This window comes from Phocoena sinus, chromosome 6 (assembly GCF_008692025.1).
Source record: "Phocoena sinus isolate mPhoSin1 chromosome 6, mPhoSin1.pri, whole genome shotgun sequence".
In the NCBI taxonomy this organism is placed as follows: domain Eukaryota; kingdom Metazoa; phylum Chordata; class Mammalia; order Artiodactyla; family Phocoenidae; genus Phocoena; species Phocoena sinus.
Window position 1 is genome coordinate 32,282,967 of NC_045768.1, and position 25,568 is coordinate 32,308,534.

At 40.9% G+C, this 25,568-nt stretch overlaps 1 protein-coding gene across 1 annotated transcript in view; it reads right to left on the minus strand.

The window, feature by feature from the left end:
- Positions 1–3,470: 3,470 nt before the first annotated feature.
- Positions 3,471–25,568, minus strand: part of NR4A3 (nuclear receptor subfamily 4 group A member 3) — a 38,808-nt gene continuing 16,710 nt past the window's right edge. Inside the window, exons 6-8 of the mRNA XM_032636436.1 lie at positions 21,019–21,218; positions 18,617–18,795; positions 3,471–3,929 (exon numbers count right to left, since the gene is read on the minus strand). Coding sequence (XP_032492327.1) covers positions 3,682–3,929; positions 18,617–18,795; positions 21,019–21,218 — 627 coding nt within the window. The 3' untranslated portion in view covers positions 3,471–3,681. The remainder of the gene's footprint in view (positions 3,930–18,616; positions 18,796–21,018; positions 21,219–25,568) is intronic.

The following is a 25,568-nucleotide window of genomic DNA, read 5'->3' on the forward strand; positions in this document are numbered from 1 at the left end:
TAGAAAATACTTTATGCATGAACTAATGAAGAAAATCATGAGAGCTCCCACGTTTCTAGTTTTGAGCTATCAGTGCACACACAAAAAAATATTTGTACTAACTTGGAATATGTGTTTGGGGTAGAGCTGAATGAAAGTTGTATTTGCATTGCCCACAGAGGGGTTTCTAAGCAATGTAGTAGTAATGGCTTCAGCAAAAAGGCAGAGAGTACCAATCAATCTTTGCGAACTCTTACACTGATTCTTGTAAATTCTGGTTCACAGACAACTGATATCCTGTCATCTTGATATAGAAATAAATCCTTCATACCCCTAAATGACAAGTTTAGGCAACAGATTGTTAGCTCCACTTATGTTATATACAGTTGAAAGCAAAAACTTCATACACTGTGCATGTTTTTATCTCCTCAAAGCACCCAACTGTGCTTTGCCTGCAGGAAGTAGTCAATAGATGGTTATTGAATTTAGAATGTCTTTCTTCCCAATCAGTGAGGTTTAATATATTTCCAATTCAGAATGTCTATTAATTTTTCAGTATTAGTAAGCCTTTAAAAAAATCCATTTGGGATATGTCTAAGAGTTCACAGCAAATACCATTATATAAATGGTTAAGAAAATACTGTTAAATGAAGCGTGCTTATTCAACACACCAGCAGCCATTGATAAAATGTAATTTAATTTAATCATTTAACTTTACATTGTTAATGTACAAGAGCATTTCTTTCAAACACAGGTTAACACACACTAAAGAGCAATGCTGTTAGAGGAGCAGAGAAACTTTGGAAAACTCTGCTCTCTGAAATGAAAGCAAGGCACTCTCCATTAACAGCTGGTGGATTCCTGATTTCCGCCCACAGAAGGCATGTTCGCACTGAGAGAGCTCTCCCACAAGGGAAGAATCACCTGCTTTAATTCTTGCTGTCCTCATCTGAGCTAGTTTGGTCATCCACTCTGTATGAACTTGTGTGTCAACATTAAGGTTAAAAAAAGAGACTTGAATTGACAGATGACTTGGTGGAGGGCTCTCATAGTTGTAATAACTATGGAAGACAGAAGAACACTAGCTATAATCTTTATTTTCAGCACTAGTGTCTGGACCTATAACTAAAAACCTTCATTCCTTCCAACCAATCAATATCGGCTAAAAAGTCTTTTCCTTAAATCTGATGGGTGTAAAAATGAAAAGTGACAGCATTTCTCTAGGGCTCTGTTTTTTTGTTTTGTTTTGTTTTTCCTTCACAGACATGACAAAAAAACAAGGATTAACATTCCAAGACTAACAGTGCACAAAAGGGTTATATGTATGCACAGTATTTCTAATTTATCCAAATTCATTTTGAATTTGGTCTGAAGCTACCTTGTATGAAACGTTAGCTTTCCTGATATTTAATAATGTTTATTATGTTTGCATATAAGCTAAAAAAATTACTGCAAAAGTACTACTTTTTCATGGTAAAATGTAAATAAATATTAGTGGTTATTTCTAAAAGGCTGTTTCCCTATAGGTGCAGTAAATTAAGTAAAAAGACCATGGAAAGAAGAATTAGGTCCTAGTCTTGATTCTGTTACCAGCTGTCTGACTTGGGTAACTCTTTGCCCTTTGCTGGGCCCCAGTTTTCTCCTCTATGAATTTCAGGGTGGGCGGACTAGTTGACAAGTCAGGCCCCTTCTAAGTCTAACATTCCAAGATCCTAACATTCCAGATCCTATCATCTTGATATAAAAATAATAATCTCTCACAAAAGCTCACACAAACATAATACGTGATCAAATATCAGAATGACTCTTGGAAAAAAACATATATGATTTGCTATCTCGGCTATCTTTTGCAGCAATTAGGCAATTCATTTGGCATTTGTTTGATTGTATAATTTAATGACAATATAAACAGCATAGTTTTGTTCTTCTTTCTTTAAAAAGACTAAAGCAAAAATGATTTAAAGCTAACAAAAACTACTGTGACATCAGTTTGACATTCAAAGTTTGTTTCTTAGCAAAATGGCCAAAGATATTTTGACTTGATACAGAGTATATAATATAAAGACTTTTAGACCTAAAAATCTTCAAACATTATTTGAATTTAGCAAAACATAAGCAAAATTTTAATATCAAAGTGCTAAACAGTACTGCCTTAAAAGTCACTGCAAATGAACCATAAAATAACCGCATGGGAAGTAACATTTATTGTACAAATGGTTAATAAAAAGACACATTATAAATATATATATGTAACCTGCTATATTTATATATATATTTGTTTATTTAATTTCTAATTGGTGTATCCAAGTTCACTGTGAACACCCCATTTAAGTATTCTGTAACTCAGCTTCCAGGAGCTGGTGGTCTTGCAATAAATACAGGCAAAGCTATTACAATATAACGTGCATACAAATGTTTATACAAATAAGGACACTATGCAACAAATTATCTCATAATAATATGGCATTAACAGTATAAACATACAAAAGGGAGTACGAACACGGAATGTTGAAACGCAGCCCACTAATCCTTTCTAAGTACTTACATTCACACTATTTTTTTTTTATAATAAGACTTGCTTGTTCTCCAAAATTGTCTCTTTAACCGATAACAAAAATTAAATTATATATATTTTAAAAACCTTATTATCCCTGGTGCTTACCCTGTATGATCCATTCCTACTCATTTGCATGTTCTCATCTAGGGTTCAAACGCTTAAAACTCATTGAATGCTCCTGGGCATTCTGAATGAATGTGTCAGTCGGTTTCTATAATTGAAGAAAGTTTAGGGAACTCCGGCTGGATTTACCGAACATGACAAAAAAAAGCTGTATTCAATCCATCTTATAATCTGAGCCCCCTTTAGGACAGTTGGACAGTCAGGGCAGGGATCTGTATCCATCAAGAACTGCCTAAATTCTTGGATGGACCATACCTCAGAAGGGTTCTAAAGGGCAGGTGGACAAAGCCTCTACTAGGAAAATTAGCATGTGTCATTTGCTAACATGACTGCCTCCTTTCAATTTCCATATAAAATAAAGGAGAGTTAATAAACAAGACTTAGTAAGACAGCACTTTAAAAATTGCACTTGTATATGGAAGCGAACAGCCATTATCATTTTGCTATGTCTGATTTATAGGTAATCCTCCATCTTTCACCATTTGTTAAAATAAAATAAGGAAGAAAGAAATTAGGAAGAGGGAATTTCTGCTTTGTTTGCACCACATACGTACCCTTGATATAAGAAGTGTACTCTAAAGGGATCAATCTCAAGACACATCCTACCCTGGCAAACAACCCTTGGTTGTTCTTGTTTTTAAATACAAACCAACTATAATTGTATTCCCCAGAAAGAGTTTTAAAACAGTTATTATTTTTTTTTCCTGCTGGGATAGCATTGTCCAAAAGTGCTTTGTTAGCAATTTCTTAGAAAACCCTCATGAACTATACCCCACCACACCCCAACCCCAAAGCCTAAATATAAAACACAACCCCAACACAATACTCTGTAAGCTTTCTGGCTTTCAGTTGTAAGGAAAAGTGCCAGAAAAAAAAAAAAAAAAAAAGTCTTTCATTTCTACAGGAGCTTGCTTTTTCTCTTAAGGAAGGACAGAAAATGGTAGGTGTCCAGACCCATCCCTCCGCTGCTTAGCAAGCGGCTGCTAGCGGATGAGGCAGCTCCCCGCTCAGGCTGCTCCTGTTCAGAAAGGCAGGGTATCCAGGAAGAGCTTGTCGATGATGGAAGGTGGAGACACCAAGTCTTCCAACTTCAGGTAGAAGATGCGCTGGAGGCCCAGGGTGCAGATCTTCCGCAGTTCTACCAGGGCACGTAGGACCTTGGGCTCAGTGGGCTCCAAAGCTTGTCCCTTACTCTGATGCTCTTTTAAGCTGCTTGTGATCTTGTTGCATAGCTCCTCCACTCTCTTTGGTTCTTTTAACCCATGTCGTTCTGCAGAGGGTTAGAAAAGGATAGAAAAATTTAGGAGGCAGTTACATCTTAAAAAACCCAGAATCCCTGGACTTCCCTGGTGGCGCAGTGGTTAAGAATCTGCCTGCCAATTCCGGGGACACAGGTTCGAGCCCTGGTCCGGGAAGATCCCACATGCCGTGGAGTAACTAAGCCTGTGAGCCACAACTACTGAGCCCGTGTGCCACAACTACTGAAGCCCGCGCACCTAGAGCCTGTGCTCCGCAACAAGAGAAGCCACCGCAATGAGAAGCCCGCACACCACAACGAAGAGTAGCCCCTGCTCAACACAACGAGAGAAAGCCCGCGTGCAGCAACAAAGACCCAACACAGCCAAAAATAAATTAAAAAAAAACCCAAACAAACAAACCCTGAATCCCTAATGGAGGCCTGTGTCCTGTTCTGCCAGTTGGGATGGCATTTTACAGTCAAAGTGCCCTCTCTCTTAGAGGTAGTTCATGGCCTTTGGTATTAAACAACAACAGGGATTGAATCCCAGTCCTGTCACTTACTCACTGTGTCCCCTTGAGTAAGTCTCTTAACTTCTGAGCCCCAGTTTCCTTATAAAATGAAGATAATAATCATACCCAATTCAGGGTTTCTGGGAGGATCAGCTTGGGCGTATAATGCAGATGAAGTACACAGTTCCCGTCACAGAGCCACATTGAGTGAGTAACAGGGTGGTTACTATTTTGCACACATTATCTGACTGAGGTCTTACAAAAGCCCCATCAGGAAGCAACTCTTTTTCAGAGTGACATGGAAACACATCCAGGCAAATGAAAAAATGTTCCCATCTTGACACACTGGGTTGGTAAGTGTGGCTGTAATTTCCATTTGTTAATGCAAAGGCTGCCCTGCAAGACCTGATACAAAGCGCATTCTTGTATTTTCATGCTAACCAGCTGGAGAAGAATCCAGATTTTCTTTCCCTTGTTCTCCCAGCCCCATACTCCTATTGACCTACACCTGGCACACACCTACACCTGACCTATACCTGGTACAAAACACACGTTCCTCTGCTGTGGAGACGGAAAAGTCAAAGAGAAGAGAGGAGGCCGAGAGGAGGTGGTGCAAGCATTTTATAATGTGGCAAGACATGAACACCAGTATCTTATATTTTATAAAATAATATATAAATAATCCCCATGTTAAATATTATGATCTCTTATTTTGTAAATAAGGTTAAATGGTTTTCCCAAAGTCACACAGCTGCTAAAAGCTGGGATTTGAACCCAGTCTTCTGAGGCAGACTCTGTCCTCTTGCTCCAGAGCAATGTTGCATCTCCTTGCAAACAGAAAGGAGCATGACATCCAGTACAAATCAATTTGCTCTCCCTCAGCATGTAGATATCAGAGTCTCTTTCTGAGAGAAGAGAAAGAGCGAAGAGCTTGGCCCCTGTTATCTTAGTCAAAGTTTTCATCTCTTGGTATATTTACATGTAAAATAATAATTCTTGAGAGATGGAAGATCTCCATCCAATGGGAAATCAAGTACTAGTTTTTAATTTTTCCTACATTAATTTTTTTTTTAGTTGGGAATATATTTGTTAGAAAAGTTAATTCCCAAAATCATCGCAAGAATGAAGCAACTATCTAGACACTTTTTTTTTCTCTTGCCCTAAATAAAAGGAGGCCCAGGAACCAGGAGATCTGCATTCTTCCCCAGCTTGGCTAGTTGTGTATGACTTGGGGAGCTCCTTCCTCTCTAGAGCCCCTATGAAAAGGAAGAGATTGGATTTAATGACCTCTAAGGTCCCTTCCAGCTCTGATGCACATTTGTATATATTTGTAATTATATTAAAGTACAACCGGTAAAGTAGCAGGATACAAAATTAATGCACAGAAATCTCTGGCATTCCTATATACTAATGATGAAAAATCTGAAAGTGAAATCAAGAAAACACTCCCATTTACCATTGCAACAAAAAGAATAAAATATCTAGGAATAAACCTACCTAAGGAGACGAAAGACCTGTATGCAGAAAATTATAAGACACTGATGAAAGAAATTAAAGATGATACAAATAGATGGAGAGATATACCATGTTCTCGGATGGGAAGAATCAACATTGTGAAAATGACTCTACTACCCAAAGCAATCTACAGATTCAATGCAATCCCTATCAAACTACCACTGGCATTTTTCACAGAACTAGAACAAAAAATTTCGCAATTTGTATGGAAACACAAAAGACCCCGAATAGCCAAAGCAATCTTGAGAACGAAAAAAGGAGCTGGAGGAATCAGGCTCCCTGACTTCAGACTATACTACAAAGCAACAGTAATCAAGACAGTATGGTACTGGCACAAAAACAGAAAGATAGATCAGTGGAACAGGATAGAAAGCCCAGAGATAAACCCACGCACATATGGACACCTTATCTTTGATAAAGGAGGCAGGAATGTACAGTGGAGAAAGGACAGCCTCTTCAATAAATGGTGCTGGGAAAACTGGACAGGTACATGTAAAAGTATGAGATTAGATCACTCCCTAACACCATACACAAAAATAAGCTCAAAATGGATTAAAGACCTAAATGTAAGGCCAGAAACTATCAAACTCTTAGAGGAAAACATAGGAAGAACACTCTATGACATAAATCACAGCAAGATCCTTTCTGACCCACCTCCTAGAGTAATGGAAATAAAAACAAAAATAAACAAATGGGACCTAATGAAACTTCAAAGCTTTTGCACAGCAAAGGAAACCATAATCAAGACCAAAAGACAACCCTCAGAATGGGAGAAAACATTTGCAAATGAAGCAACTGACAAAGGATTAATCTCCAAAATTTACAAGCAGCTCATGCAGCTCAATAACAAAAAAACAAACAACCCCATCCAAAAATGGGCAGAAGACCTAAACAGACATTTCTCCAAAGAAGATATAAAGAATGCCAACAAACACATGAAAGAATGCTCAACATCATTAATCATTAGAGAAATGCAAATCAAAACTACAATGAGATATCATCTCATACCAATCAGAATGGCCATCATCAAAAAATCTAGAAACAATAAATGCTGGAGAGGGTGTGGAGAAAAGGGGACACTCTTGCACTGCTGGTGGGAATGTGAATTGGTTCAGCCACTATGGAGAACAGTATGGAGGTTCCTTAAAAAACTACAAATAGAATTACCATATGACCCAGCAATCCCACTACTGGGCATATACCCTGAGAAAACCAAAATTCAAAAAGAGTCATGTACCAAAATGTTCATTGCAGCTCTATTTACAATAGCCCGGAGATGGAAAGAACCTAAGCGCCCATCATTGGACGAATGGATAAAGAAGATGTGGCACATATACACAATGGAATATTACTCAGCCTTAAAAAGAAATGAAATTGAGCTATTTGTAATGAGATGGATAGACCTAGAGTCTGTCATACAGAGTGAAGTAAGTCAGAAAGAAAAAGACAAATACCGTATGCTAACACATATATATGGAATTTAAGGGAAAAAAATGTCATGAAGAACCTAGGGATAAGACAGGAATAGAGGCACAGACCTACTGGAGAACGGACTTGAGGATATGGGGAGGGGGAAGGGTGAGTTTTGACAGGGCGAGAGAGAGTCATGGACATATACACACTAACAAACGTAGTAAGGTAGATAGCTAGGGGGAAGCAGCCGCAAGGCACAGGGATTTTAGCTCGGGGCTTTGGGACAGCCTGGAGGGGTGGGATGGGGAGAGTGGGAGGGAGGGAGACGCAAGAGGGAAGACACATGGGAGCATATGTATATGTATAGCTGATTCACTTTGTTATAAAGCAGAAACTAACACACCATTGTAAAGCAATTATACCCCAATAAAGATGTTAAAAAAATAAAAATAAAAAAAAAAATAAAGTACAACCATGAAAATTGCCAGCAGCATCTCAGTGGGCTGTAACTTACAGGTCTCTCATCTCAATGCAACATAATATAGAGAAAAGGTGACTGAACTTGGAGTCAGACAGACCTGGGTTCCATTTTTGGTTCTGTTACTTACTAATCATGTGACCTAATTGCTCTAAGGCTCAACATCCTCCTAGGAAAATGGGGATTAAAGGGTGGTAGATACACAAGTCTTTGTTGTAGTCTTCTTCATTCTTTTCTGTGTTTCTTAAATATTACAGAATGAATTGAAAGAAAAAGTATGATTATAATAAAGCTCGCCTCCATGGTTTATTGTGAGGTTCAGCTAAGAAGATGCTACATAAAAGTGTTCTGCCAACTGTAGAGTGCTACATGCATGGCACAGTCAGCCCCTAAGACAATACCTGACACATGGCAAATGGCTGGCAGCTGCAGGGTCAAACAAAGGAGATAAAGTCCCCTGACTCCCAAGCTTTGCAGTGCAGGATTTTGCTTTCCCCTAGGAAGCTATTAACTAATCAGTCCAGGTGCAAAGCTGTCCTCTATGGTTTATGTTTACTAAATACATAGTCCCCTTGTTTTAGTCTCAGAAGAAGCACTCAAGAGTGAACTTCAACTGCAATGGTGCTCTGCCTAAAGTTTTATTTTCCCCCAAAAGCAAAAAAGCTGGCTGCAAATTTGGCAGTAAATTTCAAGAGCTATAAAATGTTCGTAGCCTCTCACCAAGTAATCCCATTCTTGGGAATTTATCTGAAGAAAACACTGAACAGAAGAATAAGACTATATGCATGAAGACATTTGGGGTAGCATTACCTATTTTAAAAAGTGGAAAAAGATAAAGGGAAGAAGAATAGGGGAACTGTTAAGTGAAAAATGGTATGTTCTCATAATAGAAGATTCTGTAGACATCAAAAAGGACAAATATGAAGGTTGTGAAGCGACATGGCAAAATATATAATATCACATTAAATAAAGATTAGAATATAAAATGGTATCTAAGCTGTGATTCCATCCATGTAAAAAGTATTTCTGCATATAGAGAAGGATGAAAGGAAACAGAAAAGTGAAAATATTCATGAGATTGTCAGATAACTCTTTTCCTTTCTTTTAAATATCCAGGTTAATGCTATTGGTATAATAAACAATGTTAAAATAGAACAAACTGGGATTTGGTCCTCTGAGAACCCCTCTAGTTGCTGTAACACGATCAAACAGTCATCTTGCTGATAGCAAATTCTATTAAATACTGAAATATATCAAATTAGGTTCATAATGCAGGGAGAGATGCTTTTCCCAGAATAAAATACCGATCCATTGATTTAAGCTTTCCCTTCCTTTCTGTGCCTCATGCCTTGCACTATATTCAAGACCCCATATTCATTATCAGGATAAAGAAACTGAGCAATGTGTGGGCTGGATTTCAGGAGGGGGTTGATTATGGAACCTTGTAACCAGACTTTCTCATGGCCAAACTCACAGAAGGTGCCTCGGAGTTTTCCCTGCTCTCCAACCAGTTGTGACTGCTCAATAACTATGGCAACCAATTATTTATTCAGTGAATTCAAGTGGAGATCGATACCTCCTGCCAGCTGGATCAAGCCTAGGCCTGGAATTCCTTGAGGAATTCAGAGACACTCCCATTAGAAGCCAAGGGCACCTTCTTTGTTGTTTTGAACAGCTACTGGATTTGTGGCTTCTTTACTCTTTCAAAAGGGCTGAGATAAAATTCAGTCTCCAGGCAAACTACTGCCAGCAGTCAGCAAGATTTTCAAATCTCTTGAGAGTCACTAAGTGTCTGGGACCTTCCGAGTAATTTGAAATTCCTTAAAACCCCAATCACTGGCATTTTAGTTTAAGGGACCCCCTTTCATCTTGCAGCTTGGTAAACATGGCTGCAGAGCTGACATACAGAGAGTTCATAAATTCTAGGGGAAATCAGACATTCGGATTTTCCCCCTCCCTAGAGAATTATATACAGATTTCAGCTTAAGATCTTTGTCCACCACTAAATAAAACAAACTTCTCAGTATTTTCTGCATTTTGATCTACAACATTTTTACCCAATACTTCAGTATTTTAACTCAGCTTTATGTATTCAAAACTTTAAAATACAACTTATAGAAATGGTTACATAATGGATTTATATGTCATAACCGTAGAATACATGAATTGGAAAGAATTTGAGTTATTCAGTTCAAACTTTCTCCTAAGACAAGAATTCCCACTATGAGATACCACAAAGACAGTACCTGGCACCAGCTGGACTGGCAGTTCACTATTACACCCTGATAATAAAAATATATTTAATAGCACTTTACATTACATTTTTACTTAGATTATTTTACTGCACCCTCACAATAACTCTGTGAATTAGGCAGGACAAAGATGATCTTTATTTAATGAGTAAGAAGGCTAAAGCACAGAGAGTTAAGTGATTTGCCCATTGGTCAAAATGAACAAGTGGCTAATTTCCTTCACACCAAGTCCAGAGATATTTCTATTGTACCTGGTTGCCTTGAACACTGTTAGAATGTTCCTCCTCTTCCTGAGATTAACTCAGCCTCCCTGTAACTCTCTCCTACTTTCCATGTACCTAATTAGCTAATTAACTAATTGCTTCTTTCCACAAATATATGAGTATGTATTCTGTGCCAAGCAATGTTACAGCCACTGGGGTTAGAGCAGTGAACAAAGCAGACAGACAACAGACCGCACTCCTAACCTGTGTGGTGTTAGTATCTAAAGACACTGCTGGGTTCCTGTTCATTCTGGCTATCCAGGCCATAGACATCTCTGCTAGGAGAGAGAGGAAGGCAGGCAGGGGGGAGGAGGAGAGATGGGAGGAAGGGAGGGAGAAGGGAGGAAACAGGGAGAGAGAGATGGAGAGAGAGGGGGAGGGACTGATTGAATGAAATAATAAAGCTATTTAGGTTTGTGTTCATGTTCTTCCCTCTTCACCTAGTTAACATCTATTCATCCTTTAGATTGCAGATCAAATAATTCTTCAGGGAAGCTTCCCTTTTTACTCCCAGTCTAGATCATGTTCTCCTATGGCATTTTCTCTATTTTTTCCCTTTGAATGATATCAGGTTGAAATCAGATATTTTTGCAACAATTGCCTCCTCCTCCATTAAATGTAAGCTCTATGGGGGCATAGACTGTACTTGCTCATCGTTGTATCTCCAGCACCAAACCTACTACATAGGAGATACCCAATAAATATCTGTTAAGTGAATATGTTAATGGAGGGACCTGTAAACTATATTAAATGAATACTAAACAGGTGGGTTGCTCAGAATAAATATACAAGTTGGGAGTTATTAAGAAGCTAACAACAGGAAAGAACTTAACAAACTCTAAAACCTACCACATCAGAAGCTTTGGAACCAGATTTCCTGGATGTAAAGCCTTGCTCTATCACTTATCAGCTGGGTGACTTTGGGTCTGTTTCCACATTCATAAAATAGAGCTAATAATGGTACCTGCCTCATGAGTTGTTGTGAGAATTAGATGAATTAGGACATGTGAAGTATTTGGAACAATGCCTGGCATACAGTAAGTACTTAATAAATATTAGCAAGTATCTTCCACGTCCCCAGCTCAACTTTCCCTTCAACTTTCCTTCAAATCAGCCACTTCTGAGTTGGCGTATTAATGATTCCACAATCCTCCCCGTCACTCTCACAATCATCTCTAACAATTTTTCTCCCCGGCTCATATTTAATCCACTGCAAGAACTTTGATTATTATCTCTGCAATGTTCCTTGCACCTATCTTCTCTCAGTCTCACTGCCTCTGGACCAGGTTTTCAATATCTGTTACCTATATTGTTTTAATAGCTTTTGACTGGTCTCTCTGCTTCCCATCTCTGCTGTAACCCACCTCAGGTCCTTCCAAATCTACTTACTAAAGAACATTAGACAGATAACACAGGCAGAGGTCTTGGCACAGTGCCTCGCACTGAGTATTATAAAATGGTAGTTATTGTTAATTTCATGGAATCCTAATTACCAGTAGGTTCCCTTGTCTTTGCTACCCAAGTGTGGTCCCTAGATCAGCAGCACCAACATCACCTGGGAGCTTGTTAGAATCTCAGGCCTTGCAGAGACCTACCTAATCAGAACCCTCAATTTAACAAGATGTCCAGTGATTTGCATGCACGTGAAAGCTGGAGAAGGTCTGTTATAGTCAACCCCAGTCCCCATAAGATGTTTGACCCAGTCTACAACTAGCGTTCATTTAGTCTCTGTTTTGTAAACCTCACTCCCCAAGGCAGGAACTCACTGTCCATGGTTGCTTATTCCAATTTCAAATAGTTCTGTCTTTTAGAAAGTTTTTCTTATGTTGAGCTAAATTTTGCCTTCCTACAGTTTCCAGATCTGCCTCTTAGACCCACACAAGAAATGCCAAATCCTCTTCCTCACGGCAAGGATCAGGGGATGAGGAAAGGGGTGATGATACCATCAGGAGCCTCAATAAGGAAAAGCAACTTTTGATTTTGAGCAGGTCTCCACACAGGCCAACCCAGCAACAGCAATAATACAGGTCCAGCCAAAGGAGAAGGAGAGGAGAGCAACTGGGGAGAGATGTGTGTGTAACTCAAACACCAACTAACAAACAGAACTTCCTGCTCGGAGCTCTACTTCTTTCTCTGGGAAGTCATCTCACTGCTACTTCTCATGTCATAATAACATCCTTTACTGACAGGCAGTCCCAGAGACACTGAGCCCACGCTGATCAGGAAACCACAAGTCGGTCAGCAACCTGTGCTCAGGCTGTAATAGTGCTTTTCAGTCTGTCTGTCTGTCTTTGATCTATTAGAGCAGGTGTCCGTCTCCCCAGGGAGACCACAAACTCTTGGAGGGTAAGGGATTTTATGCCTGGCACATAGAAGATGCTCAATAAATATTACTGAGTCAATTTGAATTGAAATAAGGTAGTTCTCAGGAATTCTAACTATTTTCTACTAACAAAGTGGTGAGCTAAAAATAAATAATTCAGATTTTCCTAATTCGGGAAACTTTCTGCTATTCACAATTAACCCATTCATTCAACCAATATTTGCTTTGTGCCAGACACCTTTCAATGCTAAAGTAATTTTAAAGATGAATAAGACTCTCCCTGCCCTTAAGAAACCCTGGGTCTAGCTGGAAAAGAAAGACACAAAGAAATTGCTTAATGTGATGTGCATAAACAATTGTAGGGATGCATCAACATTTTTATGGATTCTTAGAACAGCTAGCTCTTCCTGGAAGTAAAACTCCTACCATTTAGGATAATAATAATAAAGGTTTGTCTAATATTTTTTTCTGCAAAGTATACATTAGCTCATTCAATCTTTACAAGAAACCTACAAGTAGACATTATTATCCCTGTGAAAAAGGACAAAACTGAGATTCAGAGAGGGTAAGGAACTTGCCCAAACTTGCAGAGCTAGGAAGTAAGCAGGGTGAAGACTTGAACTCAGCTCTCCAATCTCCAAACCTCATGATAACCTTTCTCCACTACCTTTTAAAAAAAACAGTATGGCCCTGCCAAGTTTTACACTTAGTTTTCCTTGCAATGTAGCCGATGGCTATATGTGATATAAAAACAGAGTAACCAGGTAACCATTTAGAGAGAACAGTGGAGCTCTGGGAAGACAGGTGGTAGAGGGTGTGGCAGGATCAGCCACCTGCCAGGTTCTGCCATGTCACTGTTTCATTGCTTTCTGCCTCCTCCTCAGTCTCAGAATTCATGTTCCAATAAGACAAAGAAAAAGACTACAGAAAGAAAAGAGCATTTTCTACCTGACGGAAGACATGAATAGGGAAAGAAAGCCACGGGGAACATTCTTTTAGTGTAGTGTTTTGCAAAATGGCATTTGGGCACTCAAGTTCCCTCCACCATCTGGTCCAAAATTGCCTTTCCAATCTTATTTCCCTTTTTACTATATGGAAAATGCATTTTACTCTGAGGTTAGGTCATAATTCTAGGCCATAAGGTAAATATTACATAGAATCAATATTTTCTCCTGAAAATTCTTTACATTTCCCCAAAGTGCAGGACACACTCTTAGCTCTCACCACCAGAAGCAAAGAGACCACGGCCCACAGTGGATTCATGTCTTCTCTCTCACGCTCATTCAAAGACATAGAATCATCAAATGTAATAACTTGTACTCTTTTAATTTTTCTGTTCTTTCTACTGAGATTATATATAGGATTTAAAAGATACATAATGCAACTCCACCCTACTTGCTTTTCCCCAAAATGTGTTGAAGTGTTCCACTGCCATGCCCTTGCTATGCTGTTTCCTCCGTCTGGAATGTCCTTCCTCTAAATGGTCTCATTTCTTGATACCGCCTCCTTGGGAAGCTATTCATGACCAGCACCTCCACTTTCCTTCACCTGCAAAGTGCTAGCAGTAGTCTGAACTTCCCCTGCACTTTTAAGGACCTGAGCACTCACCACCACACACTGAGTTTACTACATCATCATCATATATGACTTCCTAGTAGACCATACACTTTCTGACAGCAGAATTCACACATGACTCATCTTTGCATCCCTAGGGACTGCCACCATGCCCCACATATAGTAGGTCTTCAGTATTTACTCAGTGAATGGATACTGATAAAATAGTAATTCCACACTAACTTTCTATTTGGGGGGTTTCTTACTTGTTATACATAATTAACTGCAACTAGATACCACCTCATGGATATTCCATCAGAAGCAAAGCATTTCCATTACTCCTATGTCAGGAATATGTCACTAGAAAAGGGTAGATGAACTGGGGGCCTAAAAACATTTGACAACCACAACTGTGGGGAATTCCCTTTCACTGTGTGAAAGGAGAGTGATCTGAAAGAAACCATTTCCTGCCCCACCTCACCACCTAGTTTTTCACCAGGGCACATATAGAGAGGTGGAGGAAGAGGAAAAAAAAGAATTAGGAAACAAAGTCATGTTTGTACAAACTACCAATATTGTCCAGATTCTCATAACTTTCCTAGAAAGCAAGACTGGTTAAATGTCTAAGACCCCATTTCCTTTTCATGAGTTCTGTGTGGTTTGGAGCAGAAGATTTTGGGATGAATTTTCTTCTGTCAATAGCCCAACTGATATTCGACAAGCACCCTTTATGGTCAATGGAGCTTATTTAGAAGTCAAGATTTCAGGGTAGCCCATATTCAAATGAAAATTAATATCTACAACAATGTGCACTGCTGTTGCTCAGGCATTGCCTTTTCTGCCATTTCCTGATGCTTTCACACATTTCAAACCCCCTCCGAACCAGCAAATCACAAAGAGAGTTCTGTGAGATCCAGAAATGAGAGAAGAGGGCTTCTTTTTCGTGTGTGTTATAACCACAACACCTGTAACACCCGGCTCTGCACAGGCTGCAGGACTGAGCACAGGATCTGGATACAGCCCATCAAGGATCGGGCCCATTGTAAGTGCCCAGTAACTGCAGCTGAATTCCTTTAATATCGCTGTCCTTCTTTGAGCCTCTCTCAAGCATTCACCAAACACACTGCTTCTAAGGCCACCACCTGATTCCTCATGACACTGAGTCTGATTTTGGACCACCTAGGGTTTGCAGAAGGGGCAGGCGTGTGCCTCATTTGAGGGAGTCCCTGTTACCATCCCTCCAGGATGGAACGTGAGTGGATAAGAGTGCTTATTCTGAATCCAGTTTAGCTACATCACAAACCTAATTTTCTGTAATCCTTACTGCCACCTGAGGCAATAGATATTATTTCCCCCATTTTACAGATGGGGAAACTGAAGTTCAGAGAAATGCATTTCTCAATAGTACGTACTTATTAAATACGTGATCCCAGATTCTAACCTGGGGATGGTGGTCTCCAAAATCCTTGCAATTTCTGCCATGCCAAACTGCTTCCTCCCTGAGCATGCCTCTACATAGATAGGCAGTGGATGAGCAGCTGTAACTGCCGGACACACAGTAAACTGGAGGCAGAGACAAGACTAGCAACCACCTTCTCCTAATTCCTAGTTTGTATTCCGTGCACTGAACTGCCCATCTCTCCAGGTTGGGATTGCCTGGCACCTGCATACTGTGACCTCACTGTTGTCTATTAATTTCTACTTAAAGGGTAAAACAGAAAAAGATGTAGGCCTCGGGCCCTCCTCTTAAACCACAACTCTCACACCTGGACTGCCCTTTTCCCTCTTAGTCTCTTTCCTGCTAAAATCTGTGCTCAAAACCAGCCATCAGGGTAGACCTCTCTAAAATGCAAGCCTGGTCATGACGCTCATCTCTGTGGATCCCCCACTGCTCTCAAGATAACCCCCAATCTTCTCACCTAAGTGTAAAAGCTTCTTCATGCCCTGCCCCACCCTAACCTATCACACCAGTCTCATTTCCCATCACTCTATTTTTTTACACATTTCCTTCCTGAAACGTATGACAGCCATATTTTCAATGGCTTTAGCACATTTTTATTTATGCCTAGAATTCTCACTCCTTCCATTTTAGCCTGGAAACATCGTAAGCTTTTATCAAGACCAGCTCACATTACCTCTTTTTTTTCCCCCTGGTTTGGACATATTTACTTCTTTTTAAAAAATTTTTATTGGAGTATAGTTGATTTACAGTGTTGTGTTAGTTTCAGGTGTAGAGCAAAGCAAATCAGTTATACATATACATATATCCACTCTTTTTTTAGACTCTTTTATGTTACCTCTTTTGAGAAGACCACCCCCTACCATGGGTCTCTCAGCACTTTGTACCCACTCTCACATCCCCACCATAGCACTCAGCACCTTGTATCACATGGATTCTTTTGCATATTCTATCTCCTCTAGGGATGTGTGTTATCATCTCTGAAAACCCACTGACTTGCAGCAGAGTACCTAGATCAGGGGACACTTGTTGATATACTAGACTCAAAACCCATTTCCATAGAGACATGGCAATGTGCTGGCTTTATTCACGGAAAGCAAAGGCTGGCTCTACTTTTTGTGTCTGTCTTTCTAAATTAACTAAATTTCATACTTTCTAGTTTTGAAGGTTTAACTGTCCTAGGAAGAGGTGAATGGTTTTAAAATTGAACTGAAGAGCTTTAGTTGAAAGGTAGCCTTTGAGCCAATTTCATTTCAGTACTGCTGGAGAAATATGTCTGTGCCTTAAATGGGTTTATTTTCTTTAGGTGCTCCCTTGCGTTGCCATTTGAAAGCCCCCTTAATCAAATCCATACTCTTGGAGACAGAGTTTCTTTTTGTTTTGTTAATGGCTCCCTTGGAAGTCTCTGGAACCCTCACAAAAGAAGGGAGTTTCTCATCTAGGATCAAAGACCAGGAGGAGTCAGGTTCCACTTGGAATACTAAGGGAACATGCTAGTGTCCTACTCCTCCCATGGCACATGCTTTTACTCTTCTTGAGCTTCACGTAAACCATTAAATGATGAACCAGCTTAGCCTCTTAAGGTACTCAGACACATCTCACTTTAGCTAAGAGATGTCCCAAGAAGGTGCATATAGACAATGCATCAGAAAGAAGGGCCCATCGGTGCCACAGGATGCATCTGGTCCTCTGTGAAACTCATCACCTGCCTGAAAAACATGCTTTCCATGGCCAAGAGTGTAGCGCGAATCTGAAATTTAATCCTCAGTCCAACGGCCTAGCCCGTACTTGGGTCTGACGAAAAGGATGGGAGGTGCACCCCTGGTCTGGCTAGCCTCTTCTGGAGCCTCCATCTACTGTCACTGTCTCACCAGGCCCCTGTTTGATCAAGAAGGATGAGATCGAACAGGAAACTCTGAAAGTGTAAAGGGGCAAAGGGGAGCTGGGGCCTGTGGCCTCCAGCAGCCACAGGGAGATGGTATCCCCTCTCTTACCCAATGTGCCTTTCTCTTTCTCTCTCATTCTGCCTTGGAATCCTTTATCTCCCAAAGGATAGAGAGGGAGAGACACGTAGGGGGAGAACGGCATAACAAAGAAGTTGAATATATTTTAGGCTTCTGCTTTTAACCCTTCAAAATCGTTGAGTTAAACCATTTTTGCTTTATATGAATATCCATTTTCCTCAGTCCTCTGCCAATCAAAGTTGCTAAATAAAGCTGTAAATAAATAAAGGTGTATTTTATGTGTGTGCAGTTCTTTGGTTTTACTCTGGGTTACTAGCCAAGGACTGGGGAAAGGGGAAGACTCGTCCCTCTGCCCCACAGGAACAGGTTGGTTAAGGTAATCTTCCTTCAAAACTCCCTGTAAAAATAACCCTGAAGCAGCGAGTCCAACTGCCCACAGAGGTCCTGTGGAAACTTAGATTTTCATATATAGGGTTTGTTGACAATAACCAAATAGACTGGGAATCCTCTTTCCTGGAAGTTTGTGACAATAAGTTGCAGGTGTATGTCTCTTGTTTTTTTTTAAAATTAATTAATTAATTTATTTTTGGCTGCATTGGGTCTTCATTGTTGTGCACGGGCTTTCTCTTGTTGCGGAGCACAGGCTCTAGGCGCATGGGCTTCGGTAGCTGTGGCTCGCGGGCTCTAGAGCGCAAGGTTCAGTAGTTGTGGCGCATGGGCTTAGTTGCTCCACGGCATGTGGGATCTTCCCGGACCAGGGCTCGAACCCATGTTCCTTGCATTAGCAGGTGAATTCTTAACCACTGTGCCACCAGGGAAATCCCTGTCTCTTGTTTTAAACTAGGGTAAACAGCAGATTTCAGCAAAGTGGCGATCAGTTTCCTAATTTCTTGTGTGTGTGACAGCCAAAGCCAGAATCTACCATAAGCCAGGAAAGGAGAGAGAGGGGGACACAGTCCCTTCAAGTCACAGCAGGGTGGTGCTTACCTGTGATCATGCTCAGTGCTGACAGGCAGGCTAAGGCTTGGATATCAAGGTTCAGGCTCTGCAAACTTAAGGAAAAGTCTTTAATGGAGTCGAGCCACTCCCCAAATCCACGAAGGCACTGAAGTCGATGCAGGACAAGTCCATTGCAGAACACAAACTTATCTTCAGCAGTGTTTGACCTACGAGAGAAAGTCGTGGTGGGTGAGGGACAGAGACACATTAAATAGGTCTGTTCAGTCTGTCCAGTGGGATAACAGCATAACACACAGGCACCCATACAGTCTTGGGGCAGCATCCAAAACCCAGCGTGGTGCTGTGAAACCTGCCCAGACGCCCTCCATGAACAAGACTGTGCTCCTGGGATAAACAACCACCACCAGGTGCCTGCTGACTTCCCTGGTGAGCCTCAGCCCTGGGGATGCTCAGGGTAGTGTGTCTGCTCTCTTACTGCTACAAGCAGTTGCTGGCTCATCCTGGGACTCATGGATGGTGGGAGTGAAGCCCAGTGCCCAGTACTCTCTGCAGTGAACACGAGACTGTTCCCTTCAGTGCTCCTTCGCACTTTGCTCCTTCAACTTCCCTTTCATTTCCTTAAATGTCAAAAACTGATAAGGCCCGAGGCTAGACACTAAAATTCCATTGTGCAGACTCTAAAAACACCAAGTTCCTGCAAGCGCCAGAAATCAATGACAAACTAACAGTGGTCTAAAATAAAAAGAGTCCTTATTTTGTATTACATTCTCTGCTTTAAACAGTGGGGCTGTAGAGGGTTATTTCTCAACCCATCCAGATAGTTTATATTATGTCCATAGTCATCCCATTCTTTTCTGATGAAAGGTGCCCTGGAACTTCTAGTGAGCACCACTTCGCTGTGGGGCCTTGGGCACTCCTTTAATCTTTCTGAGTTTCCTCTTCCTTATCTATTAAACAGGAATTATAATTGCTACCTCCAAAGAATGTTGTGGGAATTGAATGAAATAAAGGATTTGAAAGCTCATGCACAACGCCTGGTTTATAAGAGGCCTATGAGTGTCAAGTGTAACTAATTCTGAATTCTAGGTGGTCCTTTTACCTTACTCATAAATTCCTTTAATTTTCAAATCTCTTGCCACATATTTCTCTCTCTTGGCCTTCTGCATTAACAAGTTAATGTCTCTTTAATTGTGCTTCTTGGATGAACAGCTTTATTTGTTCATTCACTCAGGAAGTATTTCCTGAGCACAAAGCCTGTGCCGTTCCTTAGCCAGACACGGGAGAACACCTGGTAAATAGGGCCTCTATGGTGCCTGCTCTCATGGAGCTTATCACCTACTTAAACCTTTGCTGCCTGCCTAACAGACGGTAGTCACATTGCTGGCTCAGCGTGGCTCCTGCACACACAGGACTGTAACTATGCTAACCACTGGCAGTCTAGTAGTAACTCCACCTCAGTCTCTCCCACAGATCCCTCCACAGAGGGACGCACAGGAGTGAATGATTCACCCTCAGGGCTTAAAACCCAGACCTCAGAACACCGGCATCAGAATCGCTGGAGCATGACTTAAAAATGCAGATTTCTGGACTTCCTTCAAGGTAGATCCAAACCGAAATAGCTGGGAATGAGGCATGGGAATCTGCACTTTAAGTGAGAGTTTCTGGTAGTACGGTGTGAAACTGGGGAGGGGGTGGTAGGGAAGACAAAGAGGGGAAAGGTGATGATTTTTCCTATAAAACTGGTAAAATGTTGGTACCATCTCCTATAAATATATAACTAAAAGGAAGCAAGGAAGATGAAATTTAAAATGCTAATGTAGACTTTAAGAGAGAAGCTTAGATCCCAGGTTCTAGCTTTTAGAAAAATCAGTTCCTTTTTGTGTTTGGTGTCATTGAGTGTCATAAGTTGAACCAAATCTTTTGATCCAGAAGCTATTCTCTTGGAGTAAACACTGGGGGTTGAGAAGCTGTGGGAACTCTTCAGTGCCCCATCTGGTGTATGAGAACAGCAACTTGTTTAATAGAAACTTGGGAGGTAAATGCAATGTTCAAAGCAAATACTTGCTCCCAGGAAATACTTTATGCACCATGAGAATCTTCCTGGAATCACAGAATGTGAGCTACAAGGGGCTTCAGAGAACACCAAATCCAACATTCTCATTTTACAAAGAAGGAAACTAAATTTCTGGTGAGGCAAGTGACCTGCTCAGGGTCTTAGAGCAAGTCTGTATTAAAACTGAGACTAGAACCCAGGAGTCCCGGCTGCCAGCCCAGGGCTCCACCCACTGCTCAGTTTTTTAATGCCTGGTCATATTTCATATGTCCACCTTGAGCAAACTTTTCACTGCTGACTTAGTTACAAACACAGCAGGTTTCAAACTTCTTCAAAGGAAGGAGTGGACTGAGGAAGATAAAATAAAAGTAATTACCTGATGGAAAGTCTGAGAACAAACAGCTCCAAAAAGGCTGATTCTATAAGTAATGTCTGATCTTCTTTGGGGAGATCAGTAAATCCGGGAATCTTTTCTGCCCAGCTTCTAGATACGTCAATGGAGGCTGTTAGAAGGTTGTAGAACTGTTGTACATGCTCGGCATCTGTGCCTGCAGCGGCCTGGTCAGTGGGACAGTACTAGAATGCAAACCACAGATAGCGGCGTTATCTCAATCCAACAGGGATAACAGCATCATTTGCAGCTTGGCTCTTCCAAGATTTTCAACACCTAAATCCTTACTTTTAGGTGCCACAGTTTATAAAACCTTTTTGCATTCACAGTCTCATCGGATTCTCACAATAGCCCTGTGACATAGATAGAGTGGATTCTGTTACCACTTAATAGGCAATGAAATTTGCTTAAGTCCCATTAGTGCAGTGGTTTTCAATCCTGACTGCAATCATCTGGGGAGCTTTAAAAAAACACTCATGTCTGGGTCATATCCACAGAGATTCTAATTTAACTGGTCTGGGATCGGGACTGGTCATCAGGAATTTTAAAAGCTCCCCAGGTGATTCCAAAGGGCTGCTGTGTTGAGAACCATTACCCCAGGGGTTTGTGTCTGCATGGGCCTCCAGCATCCACAGATTCCCTAAGGCACAGCTGTCTCCAAACAATATGCTTAATTAACCCCTGGTTCTCAAACTGTGGCCCCTGGCCCAGCAGCATCAGCAACACCTGGGGATGTGTTAGAAATGAAAATCTCCAGCTCTGCCCCAGACCTACAGAATCAGAAACTCTGAGGGTAGGCCCAAGAAACTGTTTTATCAAGATCTCCAGGTGAATTCTCACGCACAGTAAGTTTGAGAATCACGGAATTAACCAATACGAGAAGATGGATGCTTGCTGCAGGTGGATTTCTGAGGGATAAAACAAACAAGGAAGGGGTCGGGGAGGAGTGTGTCCTTGGCAGGGCCCAGGCAGCTGTGTGCCATCAGACTCAGGGCTCGCGGCTACTAAAATTAATGAAAATTAAATGCAATTTAAAATCCAGTTCTTCAGTCACACTAGCCATATTTCAAGTGCTCAATAGTCACATGTGTTTAGAACACTTCCATCACAGCAGAACACCCTATTGGACATCATTGATCCAGAGGGCCCCAGGAGAAGAAAGGTACAAACAGGGATAAAGTCTCGACACGGCTTTTAGATATGCTGGTAGAGTCTGGGTTTTGCTTGAATCACTGGAGGAAAATCTTTCCTGCGTTAGGCAGGAAAGATTGATACAGCGAGATAATAATCAAGGGACAACCAACAACACAGACTTAGGAGATGAGCAAAAACATTCATATAAATATGCACGTCATTGCCTTCACATGAAAACAGCTGAGTGTGCTTTTGTGTCTCTCAGTTGATCCTCAAAGGGCATGGATTTTAATCCTTATTTTACAGATGAGGAAACTGAGGCTCAAAGAAGCTTGGAAAGGTTAATACACTTTCCCAAGTTACATAACCAACAGTGGTACAGCCAAGACTTAAACATGGCTCTGTGATTTCCAGTCCTACACCTCCTAGCTGTTAATAGGTCTGATGTTACTAGCTGGTGGCCTGTAGGATAGTTTTAAAAAGGATTTTGCTTTGCTTTAATTGGAGTTCTCCATGTATGTATTCATTTGGTCCCATATTTTGTCAACACAGTGACTGGCACATAATTGACGCTCAATAAACTGTTGTTGAATATTGTTCCATGAAAGAACAGTCAGGGGAGTGCCTAGGTTTGCAACAATACTCTAACCTGGCTGGAGGACAAACAGCCAATAAGCAGCCAAGTGCTCACTCTAGAACTACACAGGTGTGAGGAAATGAGGCACTTGTCTTAATTGGGTCTTTTTTTTTTCTTTGTGTTTTCCCAAGAGGCATCATGAAATAACAAAAGAAACATCAGACAAGGAACCAAGCTACTTTGATCCTAGATTTGTCTACGCTCCTAATTTGTGAAATAATGTAGCTCTGCTGCTATAGTTATCTGGGGTAAATTACTTCACTTTTCTGAGCCTCAGTTTTCTCCTCTGTAAAATGGGGATAATATCTTCCTTAACATTTTGTTGTGATGATTAAATGTGATAATACATGCAGAGGACCTGATGCATAGAACGTGTTTGACACATGACGACAGTGATGATACTGATAACAGTTTTGATACTTGGAGTTATCACTGTCCCTCAGCTTCCATATTTATAAAATGGGGGAAGGGGTTGAACTGAAAGGTTTCTAATTTTCAGCCCTGACTTTTTCTAGGATCCCATAATATCAGGTCCAGTTCAAATCCCTGGCTCCTCTGTTCCCAATAATCTACCCAGGGCCTGGATTCTGTGAAGCCCTGGATGTTCTGTGTTGTAATGGACCATGGAAGCAAAGTCCAGGAGAAGGAAGCTGTCATCCTTCCCACAGATATTCAAGGATGACAGCATGACACTGGTGTCATAGACACTCCCCACCAGTTCCTTCCAGCACACATACTATTAACTGGAGGAGAGTGGGAAAAAAAGATTTTATTTTTAAACTTTCTCTTCTAATATGAATCTAACTCCATATGCTCTCCAGGGTCAGGATGAAATTCAGGGCAGCACCACCTTTACAAAGTTGACAGCACTACATGTGAAACTCCCAGGTAATTCAGAGTTGAGGAAAGAATGTTGGATCAGGCAGTAGGTCATGGGGACTTCCTCCAGACTCTGGCACTGACTTGCTGTGCGCCCTAGACAAGGCACTTAACTTCTCTGGGTTTGTTTCTGCCTCTGAAGTTGGAAGTGACTAGACTAGCTGATTCCTTCTGGCTCTTACATTCAGCTATCTTTCTATTACTGATTTCTAGTTTAATTCCTTTGTGGGATTGATGGCAGACACTGTATGATTTCTATTCTTTTAAATGTGTTAAGGTGTGTTTTATGGCCCAGATCATCATCTATCCTGGTGAATGTTCCATGTGATGGCTCTTGCATTTGATGATTCTAAATGTTGCTAATCACACCAGGTGTGACGGTATTGCCTAGAATTTGATACTGATTCAGCATTGTTGTTTTAAAATAGTGTGTTAAATGGAGAAAAAAAGACTAAAGAATGTCAAGGAATGGGACCTAACAGCTCTCTCCTGCACTGAAGTCCCTGAAACCATGGCTCACAACTCAATAATCTCCCTGCTTCCAATATTTGCTCAGAATCCTCCAGAGCACTTAGCTTTCCCCCAGGGTCCTCTGCAGGCCTCCACCCCTGCTGGGCTCACATTTCATGCCTCCTGCACACAGGGAAATGCAGTTGCTGCCTGTGTATGCTGTTTTCTCTGATAGAGTCCAGCAGGGAGGAAAGCCAGCAGGCCCTGTGTGCCAGACTCCAGCCAGACCCTCTGAGCTTCACCTGCAGCGATTCTGGTTCATGTTTCAGAATTCTGGAGCCAAACTGGATTCAGCCTGAGCCATCAGTAACTTGGGGGTGACTGGAGGGTCAGCATCAACTGCTGGGGGGAAAAGACAAATCAAGTATCCCCTCTACTGAACATAAGATTTAAAGAAATGGAACAAAACATTTTAGAGTCTTTCTCTGCCTGGACTAGCAATTTATAAACACCTCGCTAAGGAATACTGTACGTGGAGTTGGAAGAACCAGACCCCCATCTCTGCCTCTGTGCTCCCCTACATCCCTCTGTCTCTGGGATAAGCAGCTTTGGGGTTCACCAAAGAAAAAGCTAGAAATACTTGTTCATTGACCATTCTAATCAGACATAGGCCAAATAGAGAAAGACTTTAAAAATGAATCTTTTTTTCCTATTTATGCTTTTTATTCCAGCCTATATGAATAATCAATAATCAGGTTTTACCACTAGTCAAAGACACAATATTGCATTTACTGATAGCTAATGTCTAATGCAGATTTCTCCAAAGTACTTAGATTGAGAATCTAGAGCTGCAAAAAACAATGAATACTATTTAAACTAAATTGAGTTGGCACATTTCAAATGGCAATACCATGGCTATACAGGTCAGATTTCAGCCACAACCTAGGCCTAAAATAAGTTATTTGGGAATTACGTGAGACCCTTGGTGAACACCAGCCCTAAAATTTAGCAATGTGATGTTTTCATAGCACAGTGGAATCTGCTATTTACTCTTCCTCGGTGTCAGTCCAGGCTAAATATGTAAAATGTCCTAAGAACACTTTGTTTCCACTTAGAATGTAACTTTTCCCTGGGTCCTTATATTTCTTTATATTTTAGATGTTATCATTCTATGAGCCAAACTATGTATACATATTCTTAGGTTCTTACACTTTAAGAAGTGACACTTTAAAAAGTGGCAATGAATATATTTTATCCCCAATTTTTTCTTTTCTGATCTAATTGCCTCCCCTCTCTAAAAAACCAAACCAAAACCAAAAAACCCTCCTCTCCTCCCGTCAATGGCATCACTGCAGTTACATATTTGTTTACTTTCTGTCTCCTTCACTTGCCTGTAAGCTCCATGAGGGCAGGAGCTGCATCTTGTTCAATAACG